The sequence below is a fragment of the Tyto alba genome, unplaced genomic scaffold (genome assembly GCF_018691265.1).
Source record: "Tyto alba isolate M040663 unplaced genomic scaffold, T.alba_DEE_v4.0 Super-Scaffold_14, whole genome shotgun sequence".
Lineage (NCBI taxonomy): Eukaryota > Metazoa > Chordata > Aves > Strigiformes > Tytonidae > Tyto > Tyto alba.
In genome coordinates this window covers 19,446,983-19,474,002 of record NW_024881276.1, presented here as the reverse complement: position 1 = coordinate 19,474,002, position 27,020 = coordinate 19,446,983, and the positions used below count along the sequence as shown (strand labels likewise).

General features: G+C 35.1%; 1 protein-coding gene across 10 annotated transcripts in view; it reads left to right on the top strand.

Annotated features, from left to right (window-relative positions):
- DMD (dystrophin) overlaps positions 1–27,020 on the top strand; it is a 1,076,492-nt gene that overhangs the window by 254,403 nt on the left and 795,069 nt on the right. For all 10 annotated transcript variants that reach the window (XM_042788288.1, XM_042788292.1, XM_042788293.1 and 7 more), the window contains 4 exons: positions 12,895–13,083; positions 13,793–13,974; positions 19,713–19,863; positions 24,925–25,044. In XM_042788288.1, the coding sequence (XP_042644222.1) occupies positions 12,895–13,083; positions 13,793–13,974; positions 19,713–19,863; positions 24,925–25,044 (642 nt within the window). The remainder of the gene's footprint in view (positions 1–12,894; positions 13,084–13,792; positions 13,975–19,712; positions 19,864–24,924; positions 25,045–27,020) is intronic.

Here is a 27,020-nt window from a genome sequence, read left to right as displayed (position 1 = left end):
AATAACTTTCATGTCATTCATCTTTTGAGGATGGAAAAAACAGTACTGTCACTTTTTGAATGGATTTTAGCTTTGGATTGTGAGCTGTTATAAATGATTAGATTTGACTTCTAGCTATTTTCTTTTAGGCATTCATTAGTGATACTTTCTTTTTTTACTAGCAGCTCTCTTACAGCACAGGTGTCTTGTAAAATATACTGAGAGATGATCTATTATGTGAATAACTTCAACAAGAGAAGTCCAGTTGATCAAATTCATTAATTAAAATTGTCCAAAGTACCCTCACCTTATGAAGAACTAATTGCATGATTTATAAATTAGTCACCTACAAATTTTATGCAAATTCATGGTAATTTGAGAAACAAACTCTAAGGCTTAGCAGGCTTACCTTCATATCTGATTTTGATGGCCCATAATCAGCAATGCCTGGATCCATTGCATTTTTGGCTCACGGGTTGTAGACTACTCTTCTAAGTAAATCCAACTGGAAATATATTAGGGTGCTTATAAATGAAGGATTAAAAGAATATGCAACCTGGAAAGTTCAATGCTATTTAAATGTTCTTTGTGTACTTAATTTCATTTTTTTACTTCAGTTTTTTAAGCTCAAGCAGTTGGATGCAGTTTCCATTTTCATTTATCAATATTACTGGTTCTGTAACTGTAAAATAAACAAAATGTGTTAAAGTAATAACCTGGTAGATACTTTTAGAATGTGTTTCCATAATTTGTATTACATTTCCCTGACAGAATTAGTTAAAATCAGTACAGTACTGACTGGTAGAGCCTTTGGGGTAACCAGAGTGTTTGCTCCTTCTCATCAGTAAGTTCTTTTGAAATAGAGAGTCCCTCACAGTGATGAATTCAAATTTAAAAAATAAAAAAAGTCAACCTTAATGTATACATTTCTACCTCTTCCATCCACTTCTTCAAATCTTATCACTGTCTTGTACACAGATTAACCCAACAAGGAGTGCAAAATGTTTGTAGCAAATATAAAATTTATACTTTTTACATCGTTATTGGTGGGTTTATATACTTTACCAATTTCTGGTTCTCATTTGTTCTTTATTTGTGTAGCTATCAATTATCTCTTTTTTTCTTTCTCACTTTATTAGTTATGGTCACTTTTAGTTATATCTTAGATCTTTTTTAATTCTCTTCTTATTAAACAAATGCTTGATACAACCATGTAGCCATGTGACAAGATGATTCAGAAAAGCATGTGCTCTAACTTTTTCCTGGGAAAAGCTTGTTGCTCCACACAGACTTGTAATACTGCCAGTTCATGAGATTGCGTAACTCTTCTGCTTAAAGTTCATTGAGTGTTTATAATGATAGAACTTTCTGTAACTTCACCAAAAGGTAATACTTTTGAGAAAACATTGTAGATTGGGTGTGTTTACCTCATGGTGAATTAAAAACTTCTCAAAAAAACAGTTAAGCTGTTTCTGAAGACCAGATTAGGAAGTGATGAACTCTTTTTTCTGTATTATGAAATAACTGTCCATTTCTTGAAAAGCACTCACCATCTCTGTGTTCTTCAAGGGATTTTAAATTAGACTGGAAATAATTGCTATTTCAGGAAAGGGTTCAAATTTAACCAAGTTATAAATCTTTGCAGAACCATAAATTTCCCAATTTCAGGGTATACTTAAATTTTAATAGCTAACACTACAGAGACATATGAGACCTAAGAAGTAGAAACTAGAACCCACTGCCAAGAAAAATGTGTCTAACCTGAAAGGTTAGTGATGGTAAATAGATAAAGCTGGAACAAAGGTTCAAAAATGCCACTTCAGAGACAGTGGTGGAGGTCGGAATTTGTACATTTTTGTTTTGGGCTGACAGTGACTGTCTCCCAAACCAAATTGCTCATTTTATGCAGCATTGCCAAAGGATGGAATTCCTTTTATGAAAGTTTACTTTAAAAAAATTAAAATAAATCAATGGAAATCACACACACAAAACAGGTTTGCCCTCTGTTAAGGGAATTTTATTAAGTTTAACTGTCTAGAAGTAGAGAAACAGTAGAATTGAGGTTGCATGGAATATTGTAAATTCAGCGTCTTAAGTAGATATATTATGATAGAGCTTTTAATTATAGAGTTGGTATCCTTATACCCTTCAGTCAACTGGATGAGCCTTGGTGATAGAGACTGTTGGTTTCGTGAACACTAATTTGTTTACTGCAGAAGTTAGAAGGTAGACAGAGGGTATCTCAAGGTCCTCCTGGATTGCCCACAACTGTATGGGTAAGGAGAGAGAGAGATGCAATTCAGCTACTGCTACGCATCTTTTCTTTTCTCTCTTCCCTGCCTGTTGCATAGCTCTATTAACCTATTGCGTATCTCTCTTCTTCCATAGGTCAGCACTGCAGCTGAATGCTTTTGTGAAAGGTGTTAAGTAAAGGAGCAGGGAATTGCGGAAAGAGAGTTCCATGGCTAAAAAAATTGAGTGCTGCTCAGGAATATTTGTCTCAATTACAGAGTTCCCCTCCAAGCAAAGTAATCTTTCAAAGATGTTCTTGAAGTCTGGGTGTGTTACGTGAGATGTTGAGGTCCAAACCAATGAAGCACTGATCACTCAGATACAATTGGCTTCACTGGGAAATATACTTATAACTAAATTATTATACAGGACCATGAGAAATCAGGCCCTATACACTATGAATCAGTCACCTTGAACTATTGTATATTTTTCATTCCAACACATGTATAGTACAGGGAATATGTGGATACTGCTGAAGTTTTGGGACTACTGAAGGATGAGGGGCATCACCAAAACCCCCTATTGAGTACTGGAAAAAAAAAAAAAAAAACTCTATAAAAATAAGGCTTAGAGATCAATGAGGCAAGGATTTAGGTTTGCACACTGAACAATAACAGTAAAATACAATATTAAATAGACCCGTATTGAATGCTGCCCATTTTGTGCACTGAATGAGATTAAGTCAATTTTAGTACTTTTTGGCCACTGATACTGTTGTATTTGTGCTCCTTGATAGTCTTTTATGTAACTTTTTCCTCACAGTCCCTTCTGAGACATTGAGCCAAATGCTCAAGGCAATTTTCTACCGGCAGAGAATATTATTCCTGTACATCATTGTATTTGTTAACTGATATCACTTTATTCCAATGAGTAATTAAGATTGAATTTATCAAGTTGTCCTCTTTTTTGATTTCTGATGCTTTTTTATAGAAGCTTATCACTAAGCTTTAGTGAATATTTCTCTCCAAGGACACATGGCGTGAAAAAAAAAACACTATTTCAGAGCAGTGGCAATATTTGTTTTTTTCAAATCATGATTTCTTTTTTCTGCATTCAGATTCTGCATATGCAGATGTGGATGGCTGCTGATGTCAGCATTATCATTTCACAAACCTTCAGTTATCTCCCTGCACAGGTTAATGTTAATACTGCTGAATTCCATTTATTTGCAGAACTTTGTAACAAATAACAGTAGTGGTAGCTCTCAGGAGTACTGTACAGTGGACCATATTTCTCCCCTAATTAAGCAAAACTCTACATTAAGTTGCTGATGTGTTAAGTTGCTGATGTTTTTGCAATGGCAGTTATGGTAAAGCGTCTTATAGAGACTGCTGGGAGGCTGCAGCATGTGTTCTCTTTTTACTCTTTTTTATTTAAGACTGTAATTCTCCTAGCCAAGGCAGGACTTAGAAAAGTTCAGGCAGTAGTTATTGACAGAAATATAAGCAAAACCAGGATGTTTTTCTGTCATGTTTCTGTATTGTGTAATAAAGACAACTGTATCAGTTACCAAGGACAATATTATAAAACTGCTTTACTTGTAGAAATTCTAAAAAATAAGTAATTATTTTCAGACTTTTCACTAGCAAAATGTAGTCAATGTTACTGCAACTGGTTGATTGCTGTTTGTTGTGCTCTACACTGCAACAGAGGGTTATTACTTCTGGCCAAAGACGGTAGCTTAGATGTTACTCTGCCTTTTTTCCCTTACCTATAAAATACATAATGGAAGTGTAATGTTATATATAATGGAATTATAACTTGGAATTACAACAACGTTTTTAACAGATTACTTCAGGGGAAGAGAACAAAGTCTCTTATGAAACAGGTAACATTTCTTGTTTTATGCTCATCTACTTCAGACAGGTGGAAAAACATAAAGTGGTCTCTTTATGTCATTCTGTTTGGTTTTGCATTTTCTAGTGTATTGGCTGAGATTAAGTTTGAAAGGTTGGAATAGTTACAAAGGATGCTCAGATTCTTAAGGCTGACAATGTCTGATTCCAGACAGAGGTACGTGTGTAAGGGAAATTTCAACCCACACACCTGTGCTCTTAATAAATCGCAAGATTACCTCCCTTGCTAAGTAGAAAAAAAGTGATTGTACAAGATGAAATAGAAATAAAAAAAGATCTGAGCAACTGTTCTTCCTTCTACTGTGTCTATCCAGGCTGATTCTTGCTTCTGCCCTATATTTCAGTCAGTTCTGCAGCTTTCTGTGTTTCAGCAAGTGGAATGAGGCATTCTCTTGTTCCTGGGAAGTTTCTCTTTTTCTGAACTCTGAGTCTTGTCTGGCTCCAAGGTCTGTACTGTTACTCTAGCACATGCTGCACTGAGCTGTCTAGAGTACTTTCTGCCAGTGAGCAGGCTTGGTGGCTCATCAGGCTTTCCACATAGCCCAGCCAGTCTTCATAATGCAATATAATAAAATAGTCAAAAAAGCAAGCATGCAGCTAATGCCTGGCACATGTCATCAGGGCAGTGTTTGGTGTGCAGCTTATGTGTGAGCAGAGCAAACCTATAGCTGCCTAGTCCTGATTGCACAGGTACACTCTTAATTTTTTGTGTAGCAAGATGTTCTTCCACACAAGTGGGAGTTGCCTATGCAGAGAGCTTGCAAAATCTCTTCCTTTATACTGTGGAGTGTGGGGATGAGTTTGATAGCTATTAAACTGGTTGAGAGGATTCTTAAAGCAGTCATTGCAACTTACTTTGAAGGAGATGTTGAAACAGTATGGGAACAGGGCTAAGAAATAATTTTCAGACATACAAGAAAAGCACATTTCTCCTTAGAAAAGAAGAAAAAAAGGCATGTTGCTCTGGCAGATATTAGCCCTCAGATAAAGTGACGGTAGGAAAAGGAACACTATCTTGGTAGTGTGAATAAAAAAAAGTCTTAAAGAGTGAATGAAAGATTTGAATACCTGAAATACTGAAGAAAATATGAAGCTTGGTGAAGGTAATAAGGAAGGATGAAACAAGTATATGCATGCACAACTGGTAGGAACTGTCAAAGTTACTCTTCTATTAAATGCAGGTAGGAGAAACAGCTTCTCATAAAGTCGGTACAGATAGAGACTGTGGTAAGTCAGATGACTGACATAAAGTAAAAGATGCTATGGGATAACACTAATTTTGCTGACAACGATATCAGAAGAGAGAGAAAATATAAAACAAAAGAAAGGAAGAGATAGCAACAGCTAAACAGTATGCTGAAAAGGCTACTTTTCCTTCCAGAATGATGGACACATAAATATATGTTTTCATATTTTTTTGAACTATAAGGCTGTAGAATTCATAGTGTAGTGCATATGAAAATGAAAAGAAGCTTGATTTCTGGTTTTGTTTGTTCAGCTTTTTACTCTTGGCCTGCATTTCTGTAGCTGTAATCTTGAAATCTCCAATTGTATTTTAGCAAAATAGCTTTTGATGTCTGTTTCTCCATTTGTCTGTCTGTTGCCAGAGAGAAAGGGAATAAAGTTTGTCTTTGTTTCTCAATCCCCTATATGACATGCTAAAGAAATAATTCAGTACTTTTTTGGATAATCCATTTGTATTTCTTTTGGCTAAGATATAATTCACCTTCTCTTCGTCCAATTTTTCTGTTTATAAATTTATTGGCTTTTCTGCTCATGGAGATTTTTAGAATACAATTTAATTAAGAATATAGAACATTTAAAAGATCTTTGTCAGAACAGTCTACTTTAAATTGACTGTTACTTAAGTCTTTTACATTCAGAATTTACATTAAAAAAAAAAATAAATAAATGTGACTATTATCTATTCCATCTTGAATATTTCACATGCTAATGCATGATACCATGATCATAATTCAAATTAAGGTGGACTGATAGTCATCAGTGGATAAAATTACCTTTTCCTTTTTTTACATATGTGACAGTATAAAACATAATAGACATTTGTAAAGGGAGCTAAATCTGCTGATCTAGAGTTACCTTTTTGGTAGCACTACTGGGAATAGACCCCAGGCTTCTTGACCTGTGATACACTTTCAGGACCCTGTTACCATATAGTACTGGAGAGTTCTGTGAGGAGTCATTAGTTAATACTGACAATTTATCCTAGCGTGAAAATTTCACCATCATTTATGGGAAGAGTACTCTTATTTATGTGTTATATAGAGACCAAATAACCTCACAGTCTCTACTGAGTGACATGAAAGCTTTTGAAATATACATCCCCTTAGAAGGTACCTTGTTCTTGGATCAGAAAAGGGAAGGGTTAAGTGATGGTGAGTAGACTAGGCATTTCAACAGAAAGAAATCATAATTTTTTTTGGAGGTGTATGGTGAAAGTAATTGCATTCAGTCACAGTCAGTTGATTTACACATCCACATCTAGTCATATTACTGTTTGGAGCCATGATTCTTAATTGCTTAATTAGGAAGTGCCTTGCTGAGAGAGGCAAGTACTGTGTGTCTTGTCATCAGTAATACTTCAAACAGCAATGTATTTTATAGTCAGAACAAAAAAGTCAATATAATTAAAACCCTTAAATAAACAAGCTGCAAAATTTCCCTAGAGAGTATGTTTTGATACGCTTTGTGGAAAAAAGGTTAAGCAGCTACTAACCAAAACCTGCTTTGATATTTTTTCCAAGTACAGGTGTGTTGAAGAAAGAAAACTAAGTAGAAAATCTTTTTGTGAACCACTGACTTACTTGACAATGTATGTAAAATTAAACAGTTTTTAAATTGTTAGAAAATTCAATCATTCCACGTAGCTGGCAGCCTTGGTTCCTGTCTCTTAGTACTAACTTACCTGTCCTCACAGTTTCCAGTCTTAGTCTTACTCAACACAGTTTGTTCCAGTTTTTTCACTTGCTTTCAGTTGACTTAAGTCAACTTCTACACTCCAGATCCCAAGGTGCAAAACTTTCCTTTAATGCCAGTAAATTATTTATTTGTCTTTTTCAGTCTTTATTTGTATCAGCTGTACCTAAAAGTAGTTGAAGAGATTAGTTTTCCTTTACCCCTTTCCTGTCAGTAGTTCCAGCATATTCTTTCCTTTGTAATATACTTTCATCCATATCGTCTGGCTCTGAAGCTTCTTCCTGTCAATGTGCACATTGCCTAAGCTCTATTGATTTTTTAATGAACTAATAGTCTGCTGCATCTCAAAACTGCAGTTGCAGGGACAGGCCAATTCATCCATGTGGAAACATCAACAGTACAAACTCAACCAATGAGAAAATCGGGTACTAAAATTCTAGGTTGTCTCAACTGAGCAAGTAAAACCTGCAATTTTTCAGATTTATGATAAGGCCAAACCTGAGTGGATTATCATGTGAATAGCAAAAAAAAAAAAAAAAAAAAAAATATTCTTCCTGACCCAAGTTGTTTTCATTCACAAAGAAAGTTTTGAAACCCTTAATACAATGAAGATGCCAGCCTCATTTAGAACAATACAACAGTTAACAAACTGTCTGACCAATGTATCTTCTTAGTTTTAGTACCAGAATTTACTGAACTATTCAGTCTGATGTTATCTGTTAAGAAAACAGTCTTGATTATTGCAAAAAACATTTTAACATTTAACATTTTAACAGTTATAATTTGGTAATTTTGAAGACACATAAAATACAATTTTATAATGAGAAACTTGGAGGAACTGAAAGAATAAGCAGTGGTACCAGTCTTACCTGGTAGGAGGCATAGTTAAAGGGTGAATAATGTGTGCTACTTTCTGAGGCTATGAACCTGTAAAGGGAGTTTTCAAACTGAGAAAACTACTCTGGACTTAAATTTGCTTTTACTAAAAAAAAAAAATAATCTTTAAGATTTTATGTCTCTGAGTTTTTAAAGCTCTACATGTCTAGAGCCAGATTCTGCATCTTTTACAGTGAGTCAGGCTGTTTCTGAAGGGAGAAAATACATAATGTAAATAAGTGTTGGAACGAACCCTAAATCTTTAATGCAAAACTGCTTTCTAAAACTGCCAAACCAGTTTCTAAAACTCAGAAGCTGTTTTTATGAACTAATTCATGAAATATTCTTAGAGAATTTACTAACACATGTCCCATCCTTCTCCTCCTTTTAGGAGTATAATGCAATAGTAGGTGAGGAACACTTCCTCTCCCTGCTTGCTTACCCTGAAGCAACTGCAAGCTTGTAGTTTAAACTATGTGAATTTTTTCATACAGCTGCCAGTCATACCTCCTTTTTCTAGGCTTCTGAAGGTCAAAGGTTTTTTTATTTTCTTATACTTTAATTTAAAGCTAAGATTTCTTGGGTTCTTCCAACCCCCACACCCCAGCAGAAGATGAAGTGTGTAAAAAATCAAATTCCTGTCTTTTCATCTAGTTATAGTTCTTCTATGTGCAGCAGCAAAGAAAAAAAAAGATATTCTAGAGGACAATGTATGGGTCCAGAACATTTTTTTTCCTTGTTCATCTGTCCACAATAACAACCAGGACTATTTTCCATGCAAAAATGGCTGGCCATTTTTCAAAATAGTCTGTGAGCTGACTGGCTAAATGATTTCTAGCTAGATGTGATGCAGCCTTCATCAAACATCTGAATTTTTCGTGTCATTTTTCCCCTTAAAATTTGGGTCATCATCCATGCATTCTTATTCAGTAGATTGTTCTCTGTGTGTTGCTGTGACTGCAGCCCATCAACTTTGTTTTGCAGAATCATTAAATACTTTATTAAGAATAGGTTTTGCTTCAAGAATGAAACCACATGCTTATTTAAGCAGCTTTTTTGCCTAAGTGTATCCTTCCTAGCCATATATGGCTATAACAATTTAACTTCAGCATGTCCTAATTGTTTTTCATTCTCTTAAAAAGTATGGTTAGAAACTACCAAATTATTAGATGTCTCGTTAATAACTGTATGTCTGTATGACTTTGTCTTATATGTCTTTATTAGATATCTCTATTAATAACTATGTAATATATGCAATACCTTGAAATTGTACATTTTCTCAGTATTTTAGGAATTATGAAAAGATTTCATATAAATTAAAAAATTAAGACACTCGCAGGAAGTGTTGTTTTTTGTTGTTTGGTTGTTTTGTTGTTTTTTTTGTTTTTTTTTTTTTTTAAACAGATTTGGCTACCATCATGATTTATAAAATTCAGGGGTTTCATTGTTGTTTGTGTTATGTGGATGCTGTGGTTTAACCTCATCCAGTAACTAAGCAGTATGCAGCCACTTGCTCACTAGTGGGATGGGGGAGAGAATCAGAAAAAAAAAAAAAAAAAAGGTAAAAATCATGGTTTGGATAAAGAAAGTTTAATAAGCAAAGCAAAAGCCAGTTGTCAAAGGTCAGTTGTCTGAGCTGTGCCTCCTCCCAACTTCTTGTGCAGTCCCAGCCTCCTTGCTGGTGAAGTGGGGAGAGAGGCAGAAAAGGACTTGGTTATGTGTAAGCAGTGCTCAGCCATAGCTGAAACATCCCTGCGTTATCAACACTGTTTCTAGCACAAATGAAAAACATAGCCCCATACTACCTACTATGAAGAAAATTAACTCTACCCCAGCCAAAAACAGCACAGTGGATTATTTTAGTATGACTTATTCTTGGTGCTGTAGGATCTGCATACTTGAATGTGGTTTGTATTATGGGATGAATAATCTTTGTGTTGATCAATACTACTTTGAGACTTTTTTTGTTCGTTTTTGCTTTTTAATATAAAGTGTATAGCATAGGCATTAGGCCAGTAATTGTCAGGTGTGAATATTTCATTTAGTGTTTGATGTTCTATTTACAGCTGAGCCAACAGTCTGAATTTCTGCTGATTTGAGTAGTTGCTGTTCATTCCATATGCAGGCTGAGCAAGAATGTACAGTTATCTTTCAGAGAGCAGACAGCATTGACAGAAGCAGTAAAGATATAATATAACAGTGGATTTTAAAATATATGTGTTTTGTCAAGTCAAAACCAGCTGTTGACTCTCAGGCACATTTTTTATGCCTGTAGACTTTTTATAGTGTGACTATTCTCTGTTTACATACATTCAGAACAAGACATCCATTGCTCTACTCTGGCTCGTTAACAGAGAATGTGCTTAAAGATGCAGAAGGAAATTTAGCACAATTGTGAAAGTGAATAACTATGGCTTTATTTTATCAGTGAAATCAGTGAGGATGATTTAATTAATTTGAATGCAAATATTCTGCATGCTCAATGCACTCTAGAGTAACAAGATACTACTACTATTTCAGTTTCTGATGATTATTCTCTTTGTTTTATTTATTCTTTTCCCAAAATGTATGGGGAAAAAAGAAGGCATAATGATCTAACGACTTTATTAGGCCTCAGCAGTTGAGAATTATTCAGTTGTGCTATATGTAAAGTAATATTTTCTTCTTTTTTTAACCATTTGTAGTTCAAGCACAGCTGATATCCATTCCTCTGCTTTGTCACCTCATGACTGATCCCAGTTCTCTGCTGGCAGTGATGATGTAAGATTTGAAGGTGGAAGAGTTGCTGTTTCCTCTCTCTGCCAAATATAAGGTTTACTGACACCATTCCTCAAGTCCTTTGATTATAGTTCCTCCAACCCTTTTCTGATTTCCTTATGTCAGAAAATGGCCACTTTTTACATGAGAACATACTTTGGAATGCCTGCCAAGAAACTCTTTTGATTTTCATTTATGTTAGGATTGTTTGTTTTTCTTTACACTTCTTCAATAGTTATTCAAATGGATCAGAATTTAGTTTGAACCATTTTGCCTTTGAAGGTCATGAGTCCATGATTTTTCAGTACAATTCGATATAATATTTGTGATATCACGAGAGAAAGCAGTGAAAATGCTGGAAAATTATACTGATTGGTCATTCCTTCAGAAAAAGAGTTGTTAAGGGATGCTTAGTTAAACACTTGTCATACCCAAGACAATATTCTGTATTGGATCTAGAGAAAAAAGGATTTTCAGATGGAGAATCTTCAAACAAATAGATGACAGAGATCATGACAATTCTCGGAAAATATGATATCCCTAGTCTCACTCAGCTGTTACAGCACCTTTTTTTTCTCCAGTGTATCAGATATGGATATATTCCATGCAGTATTGTTATAGAAAGAAAAAAAATAATTACATATGCAAAAGCAATGATAACGTTATCCCTTTCCACAGTAGTTTGGGTACTGCAAAAAACTATCTTGCTGCAGTAATGTGATGTGATTGGGTGTAGTTTCTTACTACATTGTATATTACTTTGCACACAACTCAGTTATTAATTTGTGCATCAGGAATAGATGTTGAACATTTTCTGTGCTTCATTGTTTATATTTCTGTAAGATAGTACTTTCTTTAAACCAAAACCCCAAACTATTGAGTTCATCAGACTTTCAAGCCTGCTTTTCTGATGTAGATTTAGTCACTGAACATTGGTTTTCATGCATAAGTGGAGATGAAGTTACAACTGCTGTTTTAGCTTAACACACCTATGACAGAGGGATTCATGTAAATTGCATGTATTTATTATATCTATGCAATTCAGGATGAATTTGTTGTAAAGATTGAAAATTTCATTTTAAGTCATCACACTACGTCCATTACACTACCTGCTTTTGATTCTAGTGATAAATTTTGACTTTCTGTCCTAAACTACAGTAGAAGGCTTTAGAAGCTGCTTTGAGTGTTGTATTGGCACAAGTATGCCAGTAGAGACCACTTCTGCCAACTATAAGAACATTAAGTGCCTTGGTATATTTTTTTTTTATAAAAGCATAAGCATGTTTTTATATAAAGAGATTTTTTTTATACTAATGCGCTAGCAAAATAGCTAAACTTCTTCAGAATGTTTTGAAAAATGTATGGGATTATGTATTCTGTAGCAAACACATATTTCTTCATTCTGTTTTTGTCCTGCTATTATACTAATCAGTAAATACTTGTTGATTTGTCTTGACTTTAATCAGTAGAAGTATGAATTCTGTTCTTGTAAGAGTCACCTGGCTTCTAAAGAATGAATATGAGGGTAGCCTTAGGGGGAAAGAGATATCAACAGTAATGCACTTCTGTTTTTAAAAAGTTATGTTTTCACATGAGATTTCTGAGCTTTTTCTGAGATTTCTAGAATGATTTTCACAAAATGGGTGTCTATGGATTGCTCAAGCCTAGGATTGCATGTAGTGTAAAAGTCTGTTTTTCTTTTTTGTATCGTATTTTCCATAGATTCTCTGCAATGTCAGCATGTTACTTGCTGCTTTGTTGATGATCTATTTTTACTAGCTGTTGTGGGAAAAATATTTCTCATTTCAGAGAGAAAATACTTAAATAGGAAATGGTAAACCAGAAATGAAAAATCAAAGTATTTATTGAAAAACACATATATAACAAGACTCCACAGGTATAATTTAAATACTGTCACTATTCAGTATACTTGGTAGGAAATTTAGTTCCAGTGTAAAATATCTAATTTATTTTTAGATATTTAATAAGATTTTCTTATTTCCCTCAATCTTAACTGTTCTTGGTTAATTAACTGATTTTATACTAATAAGTACTTTCACACATTAGCCATCTGATTTTTTTTGTTTTATAAATATCTGGGGGTTTTATACATGATAATGACATTCTATTTATTCCTTTGTAGAACTGTCTGAGAAGATGCTATTTGCATTACTCTTAAAATTTTGGTTTTGATCAGTTTTTAGAAACTGTTGAAGAAAAGACATTTAGTACCATGCGGATGGGGACTGAAATGGATCTTGAAAACTACCAAACTGCTTTAGAAGAAGTACTCACATGGCTTCTCTCTGCTGAGGATGCATTACAAGCACAAGGAGATATATCCAATGATGTAGAAGTTGTTAAAGAACAATTTCACACCCATGAGGTATGTTTATACTAATTCTTCAGTAGTCATTTATCTGTTTGTATCCCATAATAAGGTCAAAAATAAAAACAAAGATATTTCTAGTTTATATTATTCCTTTTTCTTGTTTTTTAATTTTGAATTGCAGAATTTAAAGGTAGCACGGGAGACTGTGCACTAGAATCATCGAATCGTTTATCTTGGAAAAGACACTTAAGATCATTGAGTTCAACTGTTAACCTAATGCTGCCAAGTCCATCATTAGACAATGTCCCTAAGCACCACATCGATACATTTTTAAAATTCCTCCAGAGATGGTGACTCCACCACTTCCCTGGGCAGCCTGTTCCAATGCTTGATAACTCTTTCGGTGAAGAAATTCTTCCTAATATCCTGCCCTGGTGCAACTTGAGGGGAGTTGCACCTCTCACCTCTATCACCCTATCACTTGTTACTACGTGACACCCATCTCACTACAGCCTCCTTTCAGTTATAGAGAGCAATAAACTCACCCCTCAGCCTTCTCTTCTCCAGATTAAACAAACTTTTGCCATATGCAAAAAATGAAAGTGTTTACTTCAGATTTGTGTTCCACGGTTTAAGGAGGGGTTGAAAAAATAAAAAACAAAGTTGGAAATCATATTTGGACAGTGCTGGAGATATTTCTCCAAGGTCTGTTCTTTCCTTCCAGAGAATCAAACTTAAAACTGGATTTTATTTTTATTGTCAGGGTTTTATGATGGAGTTAACAGCTCACCAAGGGCGTGTTGGAAATGTTTTGCAAGTTGGAAGTCAACTTCTAACGGCTGGAAAACTTTCAGATGATGAAGAGAAGGAAATCCAAGAACAAATGAATCTACTTAATTCTCGATGGGAAAGTCTCAGGGTAGCAAGTATGGAAAAACAAAGCAAGTAAGTAATATGTTAGGTAAAATAATATATATGGAGTTTGACTGAAACAATCCTGAACTAACAGTTGGGATTTTCTTTCATTTCACTGTGAACAAAGCTCTATCTCAGATATTTTTTAACCTGAAATTTGATGTGTGGTGATTTTGAAGCTTGCATGTTGTTTTGAGACTGGAAGCCACACAAATCAACAGCTATCAACTACTTGGAAACTAATAACCAAAATTTATATAACTTACCTCACTTTTTTTCTGATTGTTTCAAAAAGTATCACACAATATTTAGCTACAAAGGAGAGAATCATCACTGAGATACAAAAGGAAAAGGGAAACAAATCTTTAGACCTGTGAACTTGATCCCATTATTATAGTGAGTGGGAGCTTAGCTTTCCATGAAATATTGTAATGGTTTTATCTGAGGACAAATTACACTATTTTTTGTGTGAGTTTCCTTCCTTGTCTTAAGAAAATGTCCGTTACCTGATCTTTCACATTTCTGTTTCTCAGTCTCTCTTTTCATTCTGTGTGTATACCTTAAATTTCTGTCTGATATAACTCTATTTCAAACTCATGTGACTGGGTCTTACTTTGTCATGAGCAATTTTGTATATCTACTGGCCTTTCTGTGAAGGGGACCAATGGTGAGGTTTATCAGTTATCATACTAAGTCAAATCCAGTGGAAATTTTGAAATAATTGAATGTCATTAGGAGCTTCTTCATAGCCAAACAGTATTAATTACTGAAGAATATAGCTGTTCTCTACAGTAAAACCAAATAAATGCAGTGGCAAACAACCTGATTCTCAGATCCCTGGTGGCCTTTTAGGGACTTTGAAAAAGATAGTTGTCATTAAAATCTTTCTGCTGAAGCCTTAATTTTTCTCTCAGAAAATCCCAATGAACATGTACAAAGTGAGAAACTCTTCAGTCTGTTCTTTCAGTACAGCTGGAGAGTGACTCTTTTTGTGAATGTGATTTTAATAAAAAACTAGTCTCTCTAATAGTCAGACCAATGGTCTAGCTCAGCATCCTGACAGTAACAGAATAAGAAAAGATAAACTTTAGGGGAAATACATGATGTCCTTAACCAGCATCTTCTCATCTCCGTTTGCCGTTGGTGGAGATCAAATACTGGTCTGCATGGTCCAATTGCTCTGGAGACAAAATATTGGGCTGTATAGGTCATTGCTCTGACATAATACTACATGTTTTATATTATGAAGTTCTCCACAGAACTCTCCTGACCTTGAGTTGTTTTCAGCTGAGGTAACTTTCTGACCATCTAAGGAACCTGAAGGTGCATAGGTCCATGGGACCTGATGAGATGCATCCGCAGATCCTGAGGGAACTGGCAGATGAAGTGGCTAAGTTACTATCCATCACATTTGAGAAGTCATGGCAGTCCTGTGAAGTCCTGCTGACAGGAAGAGGGGAAACATAACCCTTGTTTTTGAAAAGGGGAAGAAAAAAGACCCTAGGAACTACAGGCCAGTCAGTCTCACCTCTGTGCTTGGCAAGATCATGGAGCAGATCTTACTGGAAACTGTGCTAGGGCACATGGAAAATAAGGAGGTGATTGGTGACAGCCATCAATAAAGGAAAACTGTGCCTGATAAATTTAGCGACCTTCTACGACAGGGCTACAGCATTGATGGATAAGGGAAGAGCAACTGATGTCATCTACCTGGGCTTGTGGAAAGCATTTGACACCAAGCTGTGTAGTGTGGTCGACACACTGGAGGGAAGGGATGCCATCCAGAGAGATCTTGACAGCCTTGAGAGATGGGCCCATGAAAACCTCATGAAGTTCAACAAGGCCAAGTTCAAGGTCCTGCACATGGGTCAAGGCAATCCCAAGCACAAATACAGGCTGAGTGAAGAGTGGATTGAGAGCAGCCCTGGGGAGAAGGACTTGTGGGTATCAGTGGATGGAAAACTGACTATGATCCAGCAATGTGCGCTTGCAGCCCAGAAAGCTGACCATAGACTGGGCTGCATCAGGAGAACTGTGGCCAGCAGGTTGAGGGAGGTGATTCTCCACCTCTACTCCACTCTTGGTGAGACGCCAGCTGCAGTGCTGTGTCCAGCTCTGGGTCCCTCAGCATAAGACATGGACCTTTTCTAGCAGGTCCAGAGAATGCCACGAACATGGTCAGGGGCCTGGAGCACTTCCCTCATGAGGACAGGCTGAGAGAGCTGGCGTTGTTCAGCCTGGAGAAGAGGCAGCTCTGAGGAGACCATATAACAGCCTTCCAGTCTTTAAAGGGGGCCTACAGGAAAGATGGGGAAGGGCTTTTTACAAGGGCATGTACGACAGGACAAGGGGTAATGGTTTTAAACTAAAAGAGGATAGATTCAGATGAGATATAAGGAATAAGTTTTTTACTGTGAGGGTTGTGAGGCACTGGGGCAGGTTGTCCAAAGAACCTGTGGCTGCCACCTCCCTGGAAGTGTTCAAGGCCAGGTTGGATTGGACCTGGTGTAGTGGATGGTGTCCCTTACCCATCAATGATCTTTATAGGTCCCTTCCAACCCAAACCATTCTATGATTCTATGTAATTTCTTATACAAAATATTCTGTAATAAATTACATGAAATTTGGGTTAGGGCAAGAGAAAATTTCTCAGGAGTGATGTATTTAGATATGTCTAATTTTAACCTATTAGGTCAAACCCCTGTGTTTCAAGCACCAGCTGGAGGGTTATGAATAGCATTCATATCACAGTGTAATATATTTGTGCATTATTATACACAATCTAAACTCTCAGGATCTATCTTCTATTTCAGATTAAAGAATAATCTTCTGAGCATATTACTGTAATCTAGCCTTAAGGAGTCAGTGATACGTTTATTGAAACAGATGTTTTTTCGTGAAGAGAACAGCAATTCTGCTACCCTCTTTTGTAATGGTAATAGGGATTGTAACAAAAGGTAGTACATGTTGCAGCACAAGAAAACAAAAATTAGCAATCAGGAAAGGAGAAAGGTATACAGATAAAGGACACTATGAAAGTGAAAGGGTCATATAAAAACTGATTTAGGAGGTCAGAATATCAGAGGAAGCCTGGAGCACAGCAATGCCTTGGAGTAAAAGCAGCCCAAATTGGATTCACTGTATATCAAAAGTATTTGACTCTTCTAGCAAGCAGTACATTAGCATGCTGAAGGAAAACAGCCTGTTTTTTCATTTCTTCCTCCTGTCCTTCCCCAAATAGGATTCCCTATATTAAGGCATCTCAGAGTTATAAATATACCACTGGAAGGAAAAACTTAATGCAATTTACCACTTCATGGAGACTTCCACAGCTATTAAAACACATTCAATTCAATAAAAAAGTATTTTTTATTTGAAATTTATGAGGGCCATACCATAAACAAAGATTATGATAATCTCCTGAGGTATATTAATAAGTATTAAAACTTCTATCAGATGTTTATAGAAGTAATTTGAAAATCAGGTACTACCTGGAGAATAGGAAGAAACAAGAAACATTTTTTTGCATAAGAATCAACTGTGATTAAATTATTTGCTGTGATTTTTTCAAGTTTATGCTGCTTGCTTCAGAATAATATAAATATTCTATACAATAAGTATTTATTTCATCATATATTGCTTTTCTTAAATCAAATTCTCTTCACCTTAGCAGGTTTTCTATACCATTTATTTCATTTATTGCTAAGAAGACATCTTTAGAATGAAACATTGTATTTAATATTTATAAAAACTTGGTGTAGAACATTAAGTAAGACAATAAAATAACACTTTAAATTGAAGAACTGAGTTAGATCTGAGATAGTTAATCCCTTGTGAACCATAGGTTATAATAAAGCAGGATATCAACTTCCTCTATGCAATCTGTAAAGAGAGAGGATAGAGTGGAAGAGGCACTACATGTATCTTCTGGTCATTTTGATCAATAATTAACACATGATTTCCAGTAAAACAACTTGAAGTCATAGTACGCAATGAAGATACATGACACTGTTCTTAAAGAAAAAAAACATCTTGAGATAGATAATATGGAAAAACATTACTGTTTGATATCCACAATGTAGAGATTTGGGTTAATGGAGCCCTTCCTATTTCAAGTTCTGTTGAAGTTTCATTTCCTGCTTATAGTTATTCCTGTGTTTTGTTTCCCTTGGTCCTTTACTTCTAAGAGTTGAGAACCAGAGTCTTTAAAACTTACTACTGTTTCTGGAAAGTTAACATAGCTTCACGGAGCTCCAAGTGTAACACCTGATACTATCCAATGCCATGGGGAACAAGTGAGTTAACATTCAAGAAGCAGGTGTAACTAAAAGTTTATTTCGAAAGAAGCTTTTAATTTTAAAAATTTGTTTGCAAGTCTGTTTCCATAAAATTAGTTCATCTTGGTGTTAGCCAGCAGTTACTCCTTTTTTTCTGTATCCACTGCTCTGCATTAGAATGTATGCTTCATGTCCACATACTCCTCAGGATTCCTTTGACCACCACTTGCACTCTGTTTCACAGACTGCTTTTCACACTTTCTTGCCATTACCACTGCTGCCTCAAGAGACTAGTTTGCCTCATCTTCCTATAGTTACTACTAAAACTTGATTAGTCCTCAGCCATTTTTTTTTTCATCTATCCAGATGCAAATGGTAATCCTGAGATAAATGATTAGTGTTGTTGGCTTCCCTAAGGAGAAAAAAAAGTACAAACGTCTTTTTTTGGTAACAGTTAAGTTTTTACCATTAAAATACCCAACTCATAGGGTAAAGCTGAATGTTTGAATTTGTACAAGCATTTCTTACGTTGCCCAGTTTGTCATGGACAAGACCTCTTGCACTTCTCTGGAGCAATGTGCTCACATCACACTTCTGCCAGTTTACAGTTCTGCAAATGCTGTCTTTCTTACATGGTAGTTTTCTCCAGTCTGAAAGTCCAACTCAGATTTCAAATCTCTGAGTTCTGAAAGTAGCTAACTAACTTTTTACTGCAAGAGTTGTGCTTGAGATGCAAGTAACACACTGTTACATACAATGGTTTCACCAAGCTCAGTGTGACTGAGGACAGTGACTTTAGTCTGTCAAATCTGTTAAAAATTGTATGTTTTATAAAAGATGGGTAATGCACATAACTACTTGCAATTTCATCACTCAGCAATAGTTTACACATTATTTTTAAAATACTTTAGATAAAATGAAGATTTTGTTTAGGAAAGTTTGGAGAGTTTATAAAGATGGCAAGTATAAGGATCTGTAATGGATTTCTGGACAAATAATTTTGGAGCTATCAAAATACTTCATTTAGGCAAAACTAAAGTATTTAATGTTTAATTCTCCACTGAATAACTGAAAATTTAATAATCCCTTCTCTTCTGTTTAATATCCTAAATTTGAGGGAGCCTGGTAAATACAGCTGTCTGAGCACTTTTCAAAGTACTTGTAGTAGACATTACAAGCTTTAAGAAATCAGATAATAGAAATTTTGAACTTCCAAACAGCTCTAATAGAAATGTAACTGGAGGCCAAAAATTTACCAGACAGTATATTATATGCAGTATTCAGGTTGTAAAAAAAAAAAGTTTCAAGACATTTTGACTAATTCAAAACTGTTTCAACAAATTTTCAGTTACCTGTTTGCAAATATGTTTTTTTTTATTCTGGCTTGAGATGTAGCCTCATGAAGATCAGTGATGAATATACAGGGCAGATATTTCTGCCTCTTGTTTTCTTTCATCTACAAATTGAAATTATTATTTCTTTGTTTTACAGTTTACATAAAATCCTAATGGATCTGCAGAATCAGCAACTAGTCCAGTTAGCAGAGTGGCTGACAAAAACAGAGGAAAGGACAAAGAAAATTGATCTGGAGCCCTTGGGTCCAGATCTAGAGGACCTAAAGCATCAAGTAGAAGAGCATAAGGTATGCTGTGGTATGCTTCTGAAGGCATAAAAAACAAATTGAGATTTTGACATTTTAAAAGCTCTACTCCTCCCATTATAATATCGGAAAGTTATATGGAAACTTGCTTCAATATTGATTGTTCTGTACAGTTAACAAGCTTTTGTACTTACTTTATCACAACTCTGACTTTTATCCTGATATTAAAAAATTAATATATATATATGCTTCCTTCTTAAATAGAAACAATATACTAGAATATACAAGGCAATTGTCACATCCTTTCATTACACAGTACAATAAGAATATGTCAGATTTTTTAATACCCATGTTTTCTTCTTTTTGTGTGTTGTATTTTTTTTCCTTGCATGCTGTAGTAGCAATGATGCAGTAGTCAAAATTAGACTTTGTAATCTTGTTAGGACTCCTGGGACTATGAATATGTAACTGTACAGCATTATAAAATAGACTCTAGTTTCTAACTGTAATAATTACTTTTTTAGTAATGTATTTAATTAATGAAAAATAGCATACTAATAAATGCAGCGTAAGAGAGAATTTGGCCAATTTTTTTCCACATTCCAGGAGGTTAATTCTTTAATTGAAAGAATTGAGAACTAAAAAGAGAGAGACTATAATTTCTGTAATAACTTTATTTCATTTACTGAAATAAATTGTCTGGCTTAATATTAATTTTAATTTAAAAATATATTTATATATGTATCCATGACACGTGGTGATGATAGACAGACACAGAAAATTATAGATAACAGAGATGGTTTGTGAGGTTATGATGATTTGCAGTGATAAACTGTTAATATTTCTACATCAGTGGTTCAAAGCAGTTCAATTAAATAGTATCTTGAGAGATTTTAACATTTGATGCTTGATGGCTTGTGTCAGTGCTAGTCCAGGTTCTAGAGGTTAGATCATGCCAAAAACCAATTTAAACAGAAACCAGCTTTTAAAGTTTTTATAAAAACAGGTCAAAAGCTGCAAGAGACTGCACGGTCTACTTCTGCATTAAGAATTTTTTTTCTGCATTCTGATTAAGGAGTGCTAATGAAGAAGAATACAAATTCTGTACCTACTGCTGCTATTATCTGTACTTGGCCTGTGAGGAGGCAATGCATTTCAGTATGTGGGTTTGCTATCTAAGCATATATTCTGACATTAAATTTTCCTTTAAAAAAAACCAGCAGGTAATTATGAAATGGTAATTAGAGAAAGAAACTTGAAAGATTTTGAATACATGAGTACTGAGACTTGAATAACTTTGTTCCTATTTCTATGCATTTACGTAAAATGTAATCCTTTTATTTATGCATCTCTTTATGCTGTTTCATTCTAATATTGAGAAAAATGAGTATTTAGCTTGTATTTGAATATTCTGAGTGAAGACATGCAGAAATTTCTCTCCCCCACATACTAGTTCTATATTATTGGTGTGATGAGTTAGTCAACATTATTTATTTATGTGTATTACTTTTCAAATCTATTTTCTGTACAAGAGACATTTTAGCTAATGGGGTGGAAAGAAAATGGTTTGGTTTTAACTTCAATTAAAATTCTAATAATGTATAGTTTGTCTTATTCATAATTCAAAGAACAGTATGTTTTCCATTCTTACAAGTATTGTGCAGAAATTTCAGATAATTTTATTATATGTTGTATGCAGCACAGATACCTTTATAGCAAGCGTTAAAAAAATGAAATTTTAATAGCATAGTTATTGCTTCATAATTAAATTAACAAACAAAAAGGAAAAAAAGAAACACCCTACCATAATTTTTCTTAGTTTCACATGACTCTGAACATCTTAGAAACAATGTTGTATAAATTGATTGGAGGAACAAAATATAGGTTTTATGGGATTTATAGGATTTTATAGGATACAAAAGGCAATTATCATTTCAAATTAAACAGAATTCAGCAAAGATGATGGGTTTGGTTTGTTATCATCCTGTCTCCTTCTCTTTACCTTTATAATTTTGAGTTTCCCTCTTTATCTGTCCATCAGTAACTTTTCAGTCTATTTATTTCATGTTACTTATCCCCCTTTGCCTTATAACTTTCATACATCTGATTTCCTTTATGCTACTTTATTCTCAGTTATGTCCCAAAATATTGGTCTTGAGTTCCTGTGACTAACACTTCAGTTTCTCTGCTGGTTCCTATAACAAAACAAAACAAAAAACATTCAGTAATGTGTATTGGGAATGGCACCCATCACTGAGACCAGAGAAAGCACACATTCTTTCCAGCATGCTACTTAGTTCAATAGTGTAAGAGGTTAGTATCTTGATAGTACAGAAAATTTTCTGAGTAGACTGAAATAGAGGTGGACTCTAGATTATGTTATGTCATTAGGAAGATACACAGTTCTGGTAAGAAACCTGGCATAGTCAATATATTTTGGAGTAATAGTCAAGCATTTCAGTAAAGGACTATTGGCCTTTGCAGCAGTATTTTATGTAATTTGTCTGCTGTTACATGTATCCCTTCTTTTTAATCTTATTCATGGAGAAAACTGCTTTTCAATAAAGAACTGAGTACTATTGAGCTGTCTAAGCAGAATACTATATTAGAAATTTTATAATAAATCAAAAATGTGGTTTTAATTGAACTGATTTTTTTTGTTCTATGTTGTTATTGTACAATTTATAGTTAGTAGATTTTATAGTTTCATTACCTTTCTGAAAAAGTCTAAACTGCTTAGGTATTTTTACATTTTCTGGAAAGCTGAGCATTTTATTTTTTATGAAAATGTCTAAAAGTATAGAAGATTTTTAGTGCTAGGATTTTTCAGTGATTCAAATTAATTGCAAAGGTAAAATGAGACACTTCCTAACTGTTCAAATATCAGAGGCGGATTTGTCTTTGGGCACTTGGATGCCCTAGGTAGGTATTTTTACTCACTACGAAGTAGAATATGTTGGTATCACATAAATTGTTATCTGATAGATAGGAATTAAAGGAACTGTGGAGTTTTATGAGTTTCTGTTGTTGCTATCCCAATGCATCAACATATATATCCATCTTACATTTAAGTCCCTGAAAATTTGCTAACTCTACAGGCTCGGGAGAACTTGTTAGAAACTTCAATTTAAATTACTTGAACAGAGCATGCTCTAGTCTTGAGATTGCCCTCAGTAAATTCCTGTTTCAACAAGCTCCTGTATAGAAATGATTGCTGACAGTGAATTTCATGGTAAAAAATATACATTTGTATTTTATAGAACAGCCCATTAGCTCAAGGCAAATTTAATCTTTTTGGGCATTAGAAAATGACTCAACTTTATGATTTCATCAGTTCCCTGACTTATCAAGTCTTTCACACTGTGTGAGACTCCCACTTCCAAAGTGCCCTCCACTCCTGCACTTGCAGAGCATTGCTAACTCTGGTCATGTTCTGGGATGCCATCTCTCAGATACCCACTAATCAAAAAATAAAAGTCACCTTCTCCCTGGTTGTAGGCTTACAGAGATTTATTGTCACATGGCTGAAAGAGGGTATTGAACCTGAGGGAAGCAAGCTGTGTTATACAGTTGATCCATGAGTGCTCTGCCTCCTCTTCCTTGATTAAGTGTTGGGTCATAAAATGTTGAGAAGTCTGAATTCCAGGGATCGCTCTAGTAATTTGGTGTACTTCACAGTCCTTGAGAATTGCTTTATAATCTAGCTCTCTGAAGCTAATGTTAATCACAGGCATGAATGTCAGAAAAAGGAGGATTCTTATAAATATAGTGGCTCAAAGGCTATGTCCATGAAGGAGTTAATACGCTGAAATATGTTATGGTAAGGAATTTATACCTTAAAAAACAAAGTAGTCTGTGAATTCCATTCCTATTGCCTATAGCCACATTATATTTTATTTTATAAATTTTAAATAAAAGAAAGATGTTTTACTAAAGAGGTTTAAAATGTGTGACCTAATCTTCAGAAGGGGCCTGTTCTTCATACTTAAGTGAATCACTTTACTTGAAAAATCAGCAGAAAAAATTATATGGTAAATTCAACATAGTTTGTAATACAGTCAAATTTTCCATTGTAACAAGGCATATGTGGTTAGCCACATTATTTTTCAGACTGTGACTATCATGCTATATATGTACTAATCACTAGAACATACTTTGCTGAAGTATTGAGGACACAATCCAGGACTTTGGTTTCCCATTTTGTTATATTGGTTTGAAGCTAGTTACAGACACCTAAAAAATGTGTCAGGTGGGATGTGGTCCTGGATACCTTGTTTTTCTTCAGAGGAGTGGCATAAGGGGATCTTTTTTTTTTTTTTTTTTTATCTGAGAAACACAACACAGACCCTGTAATATAAAACAGTGGTTAACTATTGGGAGTTAAAAATGTATATTTGGTTACTAATACACTAATATAAAGCTGGAGATAAGTAACAAAAATTATTAAAAGAAATTGAATATTGCCTTCTCTGTGGCTTGAAGTTTCAGTACCAACACTTCTCTAGCTCCTTTTCTTTCCATCTTTGTCACCTGTTGCCTTGCTGCATCTCAACAAAGGAAGGAGCAAATAGGTCTGGCTGCTCAGTTCCCTAGTGCCTGATAGGAGCTGGGCTGTTTTTGATTTTGTTAATAACCTATAGCACAGTAGAGATTCTATCTTTCACAGCAAGTGAGGGGCTAGGGGGAAGGTAAGAGGAGACACTGAAACCCACCAAGAGGGTGTTACACTACCTTACAGTACCTCAGATTTTTTTTTTGTTTGTTTTTTTGTTTTTTTTTTTTGTTTTGTAGGTTAAGGGTACAGTGAATATGCTGTAAACCATCATCTGAAGAGTGACTATGGAAAGACTTCCCATTGCACTTCTCTGTCAAGTGAGGAGGGAGGGAACAAGTGATTAGATATATTACATGAAGTCTGAAAAATTATGGGATGGTCAGAGATATGTGAAGAGTTGTAGAAATTTGGTAATGCTAGGAATTAATCAAGTATCATTTTGTGCAGATTTGAGAGAAGGTTGCAAGTTAATCAATCACTGAGACTCCAAGCACACAGCATTTTCTTCATTTAGAACACATTTTCTAACATGTATGCTTTAATTATAGGCATTTCAAGAAGATTTGGAACAGGAACAAGTCAAGGTGAATTCTCTAACCCATATGGTAGTGGTGGTGGATGAAAACAGTGGAGACAGAGCTACTGCTGCACTTGAGGAACAGCTTCAGGTAAGAACTAAACTTCTGTGCCTCAGAGAAAAAGGTTATCAGTGGCATTAGGTGTTAATAAGGTTGAAGAACTCCTAGTAGCGTTGGATGTATCTCAGGAGATATTTCTGAGGATGACTGCAAATATTTCAGTAGGTTATGACTTTTGCGTAGATGCATAAATACATGTATTTTGGAGAAAAAAACAAATATCCGAGAGCAACTTCCTTTTTGTTTTGTGATTCCTTCAGTATCAACCTGTTTTATCTATCCAAGGACAAGTGTTTGTCTTTTAGTTCTTACCTATATTTCATTAGTCCTGACAGAAGTAGCATAATTCTCTGTTGTATTTAAAGACAAGTATATTGTATGTCAGAAATGACACAATTCAGTGGACTGAGTTATTAAGAATGAGAGATTTTTCTTCTGATGGGAAACTTTTTGTATATATGGTATATTTTGATGTTATAGTAACATAAAGTATCATTATCCTCTGACAAGTTCTTAAAGACACATTGATTTTAAGTAATGCCCAATATGTGTGTCTTTTAATGGCAATGCTGGTCCTGAAAAACTGAAATAGATCTTTTTAAAAATAAGCAAAACCTAATAAAATGTGTACAGGATCATATTTTTGTAAGCAAATAGCAGTTATCAAGAAATATTAAGAACCTACTGTTTTTTTCTAAAACACTTTTTTGGGGAAAGTCATCCTTTCTTTCCTGTTAGTTTCTCATTGACATGTGTCCTAGCAAATGAAGGGAAACACCTCAGTCTATCCTTAGTTTCATTTCCATGTTCCAGTGTATATCCTCTTCAGTATATGTGTTTTTTACAATGGTTTATCACTTAGGATGCATATAACAAGACTTTCGAGAGTAATAGAATTGGGAGAAGTTAACAGCAACATCCTTACAATCCAAACCTGTTATAAACTGCATTTTGACTTAAAGCCTAAACAATCAACAGACAAAAACTTCCATATATTTTATTTTCTAAATACAGTTATTTGACTATCCTTAAAAGAATAACATATTGGAGATACAACTGTGATGAAGCTAGCAGCCAAGATGTTCTAAAAATTTGTTAAATATTAGCTCTTATAATAAGAATTTTTAGTATTTCACTTGCATCTTGAAAAAGTTGCACTTACTGTAATATGTTGCAATGTTCTTACTATAACTACTGAACGATCTTAAATGGATAGTTAGTGTTGAGATACATTGAAGAACTGAACTATTAAGAGCACATCAGGTGATACAGATACAGTACCCTATTATTACACTGGTTGCAAAGGTACCATTTGTATCCCTTGCAACTTCCGTGTCTGATACATTGTCGTAGTTTAAGCTGAGAGGGCAACCGAGCACCACAGGGCCACTCACTCCTTTTCCTAAAGATGGGATGGGGAAGAGAAAATCTAATAAAAGGCTCAGGGATCTAGAGAAGGACAGGGAGGGATGACTCACCAGTTATGGTCGTGGGCAAAAGACAGACTTGATTGGGGAAGAAAAAAGAACATAAATTTAACTCAAACACCACCACCAGCACCAACACTAATTTACCAGTCAAAATGGAGTAGGATAGTGAGAAATAGAACCACATCTTAAAAACACCTTCCCCTCACCCTTCCCCTCTTCCTGGGCTCAGCTCTGCTCCCGATTTCACTGTTGCCTCCCTGCCAGTGGTTCAGGGGTGCAGGGAATGGGGGTTGCAGTCAATTTATTACCCATTGTTTCTGCCACTCCTGCCTCCTTGCACTCTTCCCCTGCTCCAGCCTGGGGTCCATTCCATGGGAGACAGTCTTTCATGAACTTTCATAGAACACAATGGAAATACACTATTTGTAACTGTACTGTTGGAGAAGACACCTGTTATTGGGTGCATACCCGATTATTACTGTCACTGAGAAAGTATATTCCTTGAAAGATGCCAGTAAGGCAGTTCCTGAAGCACAGGCATGTTCTGAGCAGAATGCAGGATGGCATGGAACAGTC